Genomic DNA, 11,244 nt, shown 5'->3' on the forward strand with positions numbered 1-11,244 from the left:
ACATGTCATTTAAACTCTGTAAGAAACATATTATTTAAGTCATAAATTATCATTTATAATAATTTTATTAAGTTTTATAATAATTAATTTAAAAATCATATTTCCTATAATTTTTCATCAACTGATAGTGTAATTGTTTTCCACTGATAATTAGTTATATGTTATTTTTTCAGTAAAACGAATTCGACAACGCATAGATCCTCACTGTGTAAGAAATAAGAAGAATTACATTTTCTAAAAATTTATTCTCATTTTATTCTTTATATGATGACTTCCTGGGCTTAAAAAATGTTTTTAGAGGGATGTACGCACCACAATGCATGGTTAATCATATAACAAGCTTTTTTAATTTTTGTATACATTGTTTCACAGAAAAGTGAAAGAAAAGTCATCACAAGTAATGGACTATATGGGTGATCATAACATGACCATTGATCTCTTGGACAATTCAGTGAGAACCATTGAAGAAGGATTAAATATGGTTGAAGAAGAAGAGAATGGCCAAGAACAAGAGTTAACGATCGAGGAACTCGAGACGAGGATGTGGAGAGACCGAATGCTGCTGAGGAAGCTTAAGGATGAGAGAAAGGAGAGAGAGCAAGGGAAAACGGTGGAGATGATGAAGAAGAAGGCCTTGACTCGTGCACAAGACATTGTGCTGAAGAACATGCTGAAGATGATGGAGGTTTGTGATGTAAGGGGTTTTGTTTATGGCATCATACCTGAGAAGGGGAAGCCAGTGAGTGGAGCTTCTGATAACCTTCGTGGTTGGTGGAAGGAAAGGGTCAAGTTTGATCGTAATGGTCCTGCTGCAATGCTGAGGTAAAAACTTTTTAGATATACACACATCTAATAAAATTTGTTGACTTTATAATATGACATGATGATAAAGTAAATTCTTATTAGATATTTGGGTAAATTTTGGATTTGTTGAATTTTTTTTTTCTTCCTGATTAACTTTCTAATTCCTATTATTGTTATAGGAGAATGTTAGTACTTAGTAATACATTTTTTAATAAGTTCATTTTAATCATTTTTTATTATTAATTAAAATTTATTAAAAATTATAAGTTTATGAAAAAAAACTCATTAAATAGAAATAGAATTCATAAATTTTTGTGATTTTTAATTAATTTTAAATAATAATAAAAGTGTGTTAAATAGTGCATCTTTCTCTTATTACAATTAGATTCTTCTATTCACTGTTTGAAAGATTATTTGATATAGTGTGAGAACTGTATACGTTGTTTTACATCAAGGCCCAATTTAAAGTAGTTACATGCATACAAATATAATAGGCAAAACACATTATTTATTTTGACAATCTATATTAAACTTTAATGGAAATCTTTATTACGCGAATGGAACTCTAATAACTACATCTAAGTTTTGTACAATAATTTAGCAATACAATTATATGTATTGAATTTTTATTTATTTATAATCTTTCCTTACATGTTTTATGGATTTGGTGTGCTAGGTATGATGAAGAAAGTGGGTTAGATGACCTGCTTAATGAATTCAGTGGAGACCCAGCATCACCGTACCGTTTGAGTGATCTCCCAGACACAACCCTAGGGTCACTCTTGTCGTGTCTGATGCAGCACTGTGATCCACCCCAGAGGAGGTACCCTTTGGACAAGGGTGTTGCCCCACCCTGGTGGCCCACTGGACTTGAGATTTGGTGGCCTGAGCTGGGCTTTTCCGAGGACCCGGGCCCACCACCCTACAAGAAGCCCCATGACCTCAAGAAGGTGTGTAAGATTTTTTTTTTTTTTAATTTTGTCAACAAATGTTAATAGTTAATTAGTTGTTGTTAATTTAGGTGTGAAAGATGTTAATTTGTTTTTTAATTATTTTATAGATAAATGTTAATGGCTAGTTGTTGTTAGTTTAGGCATGGAAGTTAAGCGTGCTCACTGCAGTGATCAAGCACATCTCCCCTGACGTCACCAAGATCAACAACATCGTGCGCCACTCGAGGACTCTTCAAGACAAGCTCACTGCTAAGGAGACTTCTGTTTGGAGTGCTGTGATGAAACGTGAAGAAACCCTTGCTAGAAGATTGCACCCTCATTTGTTCCCACCCCAACCAATTATTAGAAGGCCCAATGAGATTCATGGTGCTAGGAACTTTCTTGGTGGCCAAAGTAGTCATAACCCACCGCCAACTCTCAATGTTGCTGCTCATAGTAATAATAATATGCTTCTAGCAAGTGGAAGTGCTAGAAATTTCCTTGGGGGGCAAAATAACCCACCACCAGCATACAATGTTTCTAATGGTGGTGCTAGAAATTTCCTTGGGGGGCAGAATAGTCCAACACCACCAAGCAATGTTGGTAATGGTGATGGTAGAAGTTTCCTGGGGGAGCAAAATAATCCACCACCAATAACTACCAATGTTGTTAATGGTATTAGCGATAATAATAGTATGGTTGCAGTGAACAATGGCAATGTTGTGGCACTAGGTCATGGTGCTAATAAGAGAAAGGAAGTTCAAGGTATCACAATTCCTCATGACGCCTATTCCTGCCATAGCCCTCAGTGTCCTTATCATGAGAGCAGCTTTGGTTTCAGTGACAGGAATGTGAGGAACAATCATCAGCTGACATGCAGATACAATAATGGGAACAAAGACAACAACAACACTATACAAGTGGTTGGAGGTGGTGGAGCCTCAAGCTCTTCTCAGGTTGGAAGTGGAAACCCTAGTAATGTTAATGTGCCTCTTGGTCAATCTATGAACACTGCTGCAACAGTTGTGAATCCGAATCAGACTCAGAATCTTACTAATGGTCAACCTATGAACATTTCTGCACCAGTTATGACTCAAAATCAGTCTCTTACTATTGGTCACCCTAGGCACAATGCTGCACCAACTGTGAGTCAAAACCAGACTCTTACTGTTATCAGTGACAATTCTGGAGAAAAAGGGTCTGGTGGTTTGATGCACAACATGAATGTTCTTCAGCAGAAGAATTCCACTAGTGGTGCTGGCAGCAGCAGTATGAGTGTTGTTGTTCCTCTAGGAAACCAAAACCTGCAGCAGGTGCAAAATGTTCTTCAGCCTCAGGTGGTGGATAACGAAAATTTCTTTGGTGGTGGAAGGGTTTCTTTGGACAAGATTAATTTCTTTGGCAACAACAACAACAACATGAATATTAATGTTCATCCTCTTCTAGAAGCAAGCCAAAATATGCAGCAGCTGCAAAATGCTCAGCCTCAGGTGGACAAGAATTTCTTTGGTGCAAGGGTTTCTGTGGACAAGAATAATAATCTCGTTGGCAACACCAACAACATGAACAATATTGTTCCTCCTCTAGGAAGCCAAAACATGCAGCAGGTGCAAAATGTTCAGCCCCAGGTTGATAAGAGTACTTTCGTTGGTGAAAGGGTTGATGGTGGTGCCAGTGGCTACAAGCTGAATAATGCTGAAGTGCACGGAGATTTTTCAACATCAACATCAATGGATCCTTCTTCCTATGAATGGGATGCAAATAACTCCCAATCTGATTTTATGGACTCTCTGTTGGAAGCACCTAGCCAGGATTTATTTTGGCTATACAATTAAGAGAAAAAGGTACAATTCGTAAATTACCTCTTTTAACTTCTCACTCTTTTTATAAATAGACTCCTTTGTGGTTTTGGTTTTGGCCTTTTCAAGTTAAGCTTCCATTATGAGTGCTAAATAGTCCCTATGGCAAATTAACTTATTGCTTGAAATTTTAAACATGTGGCCAATTACTACAATTTTTGCTTCATATCTCGACATGTGTTGAAAATTATGAGTAATTAATTGGAATTGGAACTATTGATGGGGGATTATTTTGCCACATATTACAAATTAAAATGGGTTATATAGTTGCCAAAACTGAAACTACAAGAGTCTATTTGACAAAGAGTGGATGTTAAAACGGGTAATTTACCGTTGAAGGAAGCTGTTTGTCCTTTAGAGGTGTCTCATCTAGTAATGCATAGTATTGTGTGGGGGAACCTTTTGATTTCGAATAAAATTAGGGTACTTGTCCTTTTTTACGTATTAAGGATGAAGAATGATTGTTAGTGCATGTCTTGGAGTGGGGTCTTGCTTAGTGTCGAAACATGCTATGCTTGGTTATGCAAATAAAGTATTGTTCGTGTCTTAATTTATGTGTGTATGTTCTTCTATCTTGCATTCATGCTATTTATCGTGGTGGCTATTTAATTACATTTTCGCCAATTTCACCAACCTCCAAGGGTGGGAGAAACTTATTTACAGGGATAATGCATAATTTTTTTTAATTATATATATTCGTTGAGAGAATTAAATATGATTTGAAAATAACAAAGGAAGAATAGAAGGTTGCTTCCGTTATGATACCAGTTCTCGGGCGACATGCATGCTTTCTTTAAAGGTTTTTTTTATCCTGTGTACAGGTATCATTAATCACCCAGTTCAACCAATTTTCAGAAGTTAATTAATTATGTTTTCTGGAAGAAAAAAATTCTATCTCTCCCGTAATTATTTCACATAGGCCTGTTTATAATCTCTCTTTTCTTACTGCAAAAATTCACTCCTTATTATTTTTATTTGTTCTTTCTCCTTTATTTTAAATGTTAAAGGGCTATTATAACAAAAAAATTACATATAATATTTTAAACTTTAAATGGCAATTACAACAAAAAGTTGTATAATATTGTTGATGTGTCAACCCATTCAAAGAAACCGCATGATAGTGTAAACATGTTGTTAAAAAATTATTTTTGACCAAAATAAAATGGAGTCACGGTATTGCTTTTAAAGGCAGGCCATTAATCATTATAATAACCCGCTAACCTCTTGAACGTTTATTAAAAAATAAGAAGCAACAAAAAAAATTAAAATAATAAGGAGTAGTATAATTTTCTTGTAAAAAGAGAAATTATAAACAGATAATTAAGGTAAGTATGTGAAATAAATAGGGGAGAGGATTAAGGGTGTCAATTTGTATCATAAACAGGAATTTCCGCGGGGATTGTCCTATTCGAGATCGCACAAATAGAGATTTTTCCCCCCACAAGAACGGGGATAAATATTTCCCCGCAGGCACGGTGGGGATGGAGATGAGGATTATTCCCCTCGTCCCGCGGGTCCCCAGTCCGAGGAAATTACAAAATTATCCTTATATTTTAAGAAACCTTAACAACTCAGTCTCCCTCAAAGCTCAAGCCCTCAAATAACTCATTCACTTCACTTCTCGCCCTAAACCACACCGCATCATTCACTTCTCCCCAGATCACACTGTCGCCACCCAGTTTCGTCGCCACTTGCCACCTGTCACCTCGGAGTGTAAGCGTTGGCTACTCTATTTTTGCCAATGGATTTGTTTGCTACACATCGCCTTCATTGCTTTTTCCCATGGTTTTGCTTGATCATTTCAAAATTATATTTTACATTTGAAAGTTTTAATCTTCTATTTTCTCTGGCTAGTTGGTTGCTCAGATTTGAGTTTTAAATTCAAACCCAAAGTTTACTTTCATGTTTTGATTATCTGGGCATTCTTTATTACTTTGAAAGATCATTTTTTTTAATTAATGATTGTGGATGATATTACAAGTTATGTGCATGGTCCATCATTGACAATATATAATTTGAGGCTCAATTGTTTCCCTGTTTATTTCTTCTTGTCTTTTTTTACATAAATTGTTACTTGCAGCAGAATGATGAGTGTGGTACACTGGGAGCAAAATTTCATGTTTAGTTTCTCATTCTATTTTCTTAGCACTTATAATGGGTTTATTGGTTATTCAACAAATATTCATTGTAACAAGTAACTTAAAAGTTCTAATATAGGGTAAATAACCACTTTTGTCCCTAAATGTGTAATTCGCAGACAAATGCATTCCTAAAAGATGAAAATACAAAATTTAGTCCTCAAAAGTATAAAAAGTGTGACAAATGTTAGACTAGAATTTTTAATTTGTGATGTTACAAACTACAAAACAAAACGCAGGTCATTAACAAAATGCGGAAAAACAAAAATCAAAATGTACCTCTAACCATTGTCATGAAAGATCTGTCTTGTTTTGGTTCTTCCAAATTCTCTCTCTCTCTCTCTCTCTATAGATGGTGTATCAAACGAAATTAGAAGAGGTGAGCTCAAGGACCAAATACATGTGTTATATATAGGCATTCTACCATCAAGAATGCATTTAGTAGCCATTATCACTCATCAGTGGTCATTACCACCCATTAGTAGCCGTTCAATATTTGGCTTCTCAATTCCAAAATTGATGAAACATTTCATTTTCCAAAACATATAGACCAAATTATTACATTCTCCCACTTGGTACAAACATTTTGACTCAATGACTAAAATATCTCAATGCTCAATCTTCTTAAGAAATGAATATACGCATCATAGTGATAGTTTCTCTTATAACGAGTAATATCATCCATGTATTACAATATGCTCAATTTCTTAAGTAGTATACTCAGAGTGGTAATAAAACTTAATGAATAAACTCAATGTTTATTCTTGGTCCAAAACATAATTTTTCTCAAGTAACTCAATGTGCACCTGAATATGAGAAAATGTCATAATATAAAAGCTTCAACTCTAACCTGTATGTATACAATCATAAAGTGGAATCAAGTCTCATTCTTTCTACATGATCCCTGAATTTGAACGATGGCATGCCCTTAGTTAAAGGATCAGTGATCATTAACTCAATGCTTATATGCTCAATGACCACTTTCTTGTCTTTTACTCTTTCTCTGATGGCTAAGTACTTAATGTCAATATGCTTACTTTGACTTCCACTTTTGTTATTCTTAGCCATAAAGACAACAACTGAGTTATCACACAGAAAATTCTCAAAGGCCTTAAAATAGTATCAACTATCTTCATCCCAGAAATGAAACTCTTAAGCCATACACCATGTGATATAGCCTCAAAACAAGAGACAAACTCAACTTCCATGGTAGAAATAGCAGTCAAAGTCTGCTTTAACACTCCTCCATGAAATAGCTCCACCAGCCATCATGAAAATGTACCCAGATGTTGATTTGCAAGAGTCAACACAACTAGCAAAGTCGGAATCTGAATAACCAATCACATCTAGATTATCTGTTTGTCTATACATAAGCATGCAATCTTTGGTCCCCTGAAGGTACCTCATCACTTTCTTAGCAGCTCTCCAATGGTCAATACCTAGATTACTCTGATATCTTCCTAACATTCCAACTGCAAAAGCAATGTCAGGCCTTGTGCACACTTGAACATACATGAGGCTTCCAACAACTGAAGCATAATGAATGTTTTTCATTTGTTCCTTTTTAAAGTCATTCTTTGGGCATTGGTTCAAATTAAACCTATCACCCTTTGCAATGGGAGCAACACTTGGTGAATAATCTTGCATAAGAAATCTCTCAAAATTTTGTTAATATAGGTTTCCTGTGATAGACCTAAAATACCTCGAGGTCTATCTCTACGAATCTTAATGTCGATGACATAAGATGCATCACCCATATCCTTCATGTCAAAATTCTTAGAGAGAAATTTTTTCACCTCATGTAATTAAAATATCATTTACATATAAAACAAGAAAACATATTTTACTCTCACTAACCTTGTGGTATATGCATTGATCCATGGGATTTTCATCAAAACCAAATGAAGAAATTATCCCATGAAACTTAAGGTACCACTGACGGGAGCCTTGTTTTAAACCATATATAGATTTATTAAGCTTGCAAACCAAATGCTCATCACTACTAGAGGAGAAGTCTTTAGGTTGTTTCATATAAACCTCCTCCTCTTAATCACCATTAAGAAAGGTTGTTTTTACATCCATTTGTTGCAATTCAAGGTCAAAATGAGCAACTAATGTCAAGATAATACGAAGAGAATCTTTCTTAGATACAAGAGAAAAAGTCTTTGTGTAGTTGATTCCTTCTTTTTAAGTAAATCCCTTAGCAACGAGTCTTGTCTTGTATATCTTAATGTTGCCTAATGAATCCCTTTTGGTCTTAAAGACCCATTTACAGCCAATGGCCTTTTCTCCATTAGGAAACTCTACAAGGTTCCAAACTCCATTACTCTGCATGGAATTCATCTCATCCTTCATGGCATCATACCATAAATTTGACTCTTTACAACTCATGGCTTGATCATAAGTTCCGGGATCATTTTCAGCTCCAATATTATAGTCAAATTCTTGCAAATATACAATATAATGACTAGGAATAACTGATTTTCTTACTCTAGTAAACCTCCTTAATGCTGCATCAACATTTTCTTGGGGATCATGTTGTTTAGCTGGTTGTTCATCATTGTTAGGAATTTGATGATCAACTTGATCTACTGGATTATCAGCAACAGATTGTGGAATGCTAGTCATGTGTTGTTCATCATCCCTTTGAACTTGAGGGGTATATATTACAACCAATTTTTCACTTGATGTGAAAGGTTGAGACTCTATATAATAAATTTTAGAACCTAAGTACCTCAAATGATCACTCCAACTGATCAAGTCATTTTCAAGAAACTTGACATTTCTTGATTCCACAATCCTAGTAATATGATATGGATAGTAAAACCTATAGCCTTTAGACCTTTCGGCATATCCAATGAAATACCCACTAATAGTCCTCGGGTCAAGTTTCTTCTCTTGTGGGTTATATATTCTCACATCAAACAGACAACTCCAAACGTGCATATGTTTCAAACTCGAGTTCCAACCTTTATACAACTCAAAAGGTGTCTTTGGGACAGCCTTGATTGGAACACGATTTAATATAGAGTAAATAGGCATTTTAATCCCTGTCTTTGTAGCCATTTTACACATTAATTCCTATCTTTTTTGAAATGTAAAAAATAGTCCTTATCTTTGCATAAGTTTTGCAAAATAATCATTCCGTTAAATTTTAAAGTAACACCATTAGTGAGGTGCATTGTTGGCAACTTTAGTGTCACATGGACTATCCAACGTGGCACTAATTCTTCACTTCCCTTTGCCTATTCACTCTTTTTTTTTGCAAAGCTTTCTCCCTCTCTCTCTTACAATTATTCCTCTCTCAGACCCTAAATCCAACCCTTCTCTCTCTCTGCAACGCTCTGAATGGCCAACAACACCGAAGAACAACAACACAACTCAATTTGATCATCAATCATGGAGTGGAAGCAGATGCACCCACTCCACCAAATCGCGGAAACCCCCACCCACAAGCTTAAACAAAACAAGCACCTATTGTTTATCAGTCTTTGTCAATCGTTCCTATAGCTGAATACAAAGTTCTGATATTCAGGACAGCAATTTACAATGTTGATCTAGCGAATTTAATGAATACATACTTGTTAACTTGATGGGATTACCAAGCACTTGTTGGAGCTGACAACAGAGTTGTGATGCTTCAGGGTCATTTACGCAAGTTTTAGATATAAGTCGCAACAATTTAAAGGTTTGGTCTTGGGACGAAGATGAATGACATGGAACTGGAGGAACTAGAAAAGGATGATGGAGTAGCTGAGGAATTCTCCACCTTTCATCGCGATGCCATGCTAGACACCTTTTCATAAGATCCAGAAGCCATAGAGCGTAGTGATATAAGCATATATTTATATAAAGTAATTTTTTATTAAAAATTGTAGTCATATAAAAAGTTTATACTTTATAGATTCTAATCATAGCTCTTGTGCAGGACACGACCAGTGTAACATATATTACAAAGTTACACAAGAGTACTTATTATATCTGATGCTATAAAAGGACAAATTTTAAGTGGAATACATAATTTAAAAGAATTAATATTTATTTCCAGAACATATGAAATATATAAATCAATTTTTTTTACGTAGTATGTATTTTTTTTTTAAATGTTTAAAGTTTAAACTCGGTACTAAAAAAATTTCTTTATATAGCTCCTCAGTTTAGTTTCTTCCCACGATGCCATTCTAGTTGAAAATTGAAATTTTCGATTTTCGTAGAAACACTCAAAGTGAAACAAAGGGTTCTTCAGCTCCACCTTTCAACGATCATATTCTCTTCACTACGCTCCGATACAGAGATTCATATCTCAAATCACCATTGTAGGAATTCTCCACCTTTCATTCAGATCTCGGTGAGTAACCTAAAGAAATGATAGCACATCGAGCCACAGTGACAAAGTGTGAAAGATATGCATTTCAATTATAGTATTTTCTACAAATAAACAAAGCTGAGGGAGAAAAGAGTTAAAAACATAGTAGCCAATAGTGCACTATAGCAGAGTAGCGGAGCAGTTTTCAAGACATCTAAAATGGTGCCTTTCACATGCAGTAGCAGCACTATCACGATTGACAAAGACTGATAAACAATAGGTGCTTGTTTTGTTTAAGCTTGTGGGTGGGGGTTTCCGCGATTTGGTGGAGTGGGTGCATCTACTTCCACTCCATGATCGATGATCAAATTGAGTCGTGTTGTTGGCCATTCGAAGCGTTGCAGAGAAAGAGAGAAGGGTTGGATTCAGGGTCTGAGAGAGGAATAGTTGTAAGATAGAGAGGGATAAAGCTTTGCGAAAAAAAATAAAAGTGAATAGGCAGAGGGAAGTGAAGAATTAGTGCCACATTGGATAGTCCACGTGGCACTAAAATTGCCAACAATGCACCTCACTAACGGTGTTACTTTAAAATTTAACGGAATGACTATTTTGTAAAACTTATGCAAATATAAGGACTATTTTTTACATTTCAAAAGGATAGGGATTAATATGCAAAATGTCTACAAAGACAGAGACTAAAATTCCTATTTACTCATTTAATATATGCACTGTCGTCTTTAATGCTTCAGCCCACAAGGATTTAGGAAGATTGGAGTTGCTAGGCATACTCCGTACCATGTCCAATAATGTTCAATTCCTTCTTTTTGCCACACCATTCTGATTTGGTGAACCAGACATAGTGTACTAGGCAATAATCCCATGTTCTTGAAGAAACTTTGCAAAAGGACTAGGTGCTTGTCCATTCTCAGTATATGTACCATAATATTCTCCACCTCTATCTAATCTCACTATTTTTATTTGCTTTCCACATTGGTTCTCAACTTCATCCTTGAAGACTTTGAAGGCATCCAATGCTTTATTTTTGTTATGAAGCAAATAAACATTCATATATCGTGAATAATCATCTATAAAGGTGATAAAATATTTCTGACCATATGCATCCATATCTAGACAACAAATATCAAAATGAATTATTTCTAATACGCTTGAACTTCTGTTAGCATATTTCTTAGACATGTTGGTCT

The 11,244-nt window shown here is 35.3% G+C and overlaps 1 protein-coding gene across 1 annotated transcript; it reads left to right on the forward strand.

The window, feature by feature from the left end:
* The first annotated feature begins 400 nt into the window (after window positions 1–400).
* On the forward strand, window positions 401–3,571 carry LOC100785984 (ETHYLENE INSENSITIVE 3-like 1 protein). Its single transcript, XM_003523859.4, has 3 exons — window positions 401–822; window positions 1,481–1,754; window positions 1,898–3,571. The coding sequence occupies exons 1-3, from the start codon at window positions 401–403 to the stop codon at window positions 3,569–3,571; spliced, it is 2,370 nt and encodes a 789-aa protein (XP_003523907.4).
* Window positions 3,572–11,244: the final 7,673 nt, after the last annotated feature.

Source organism: Glycine max, chromosome 4 (genome assembly GCF_000004515.6).
Source record: "Glycine max cultivar Williams 82 chromosome 4, Glycine_max_v4.0, whole genome shotgun sequence".
In the NCBI taxonomy this organism is placed as follows: domain Eukaryota; kingdom Viridiplantae; phylum Streptophyta; class Magnoliopsida; order Fabales; family Fabaceae; genus Glycine; species Glycine max.

Bases quoted from the DNA above. Each gene is read 5' to 3' on its own strand.
- LOC100785984 (XM_003523859.4), top strand. From the start codon at position 401: ATGGACTATATGGGTGATCATAACATGACCATTGATCTCTTGGACAAT. The intron at 823-1,480 runs GTAAAAACTTTT...TTGGTGTGCTAG, and splicing joins GGTCCTGCTGCAATGCTGAG to GTATGATGAAGAAAGTGGGT. The intron at 1,755-1,897 runs GTGTGTAAGATT...TTGTTAGTTTAG, and splicing joins AGCCCCATGACCTCAAGAAG to GCATGGAAGTTAAGCGTGCT.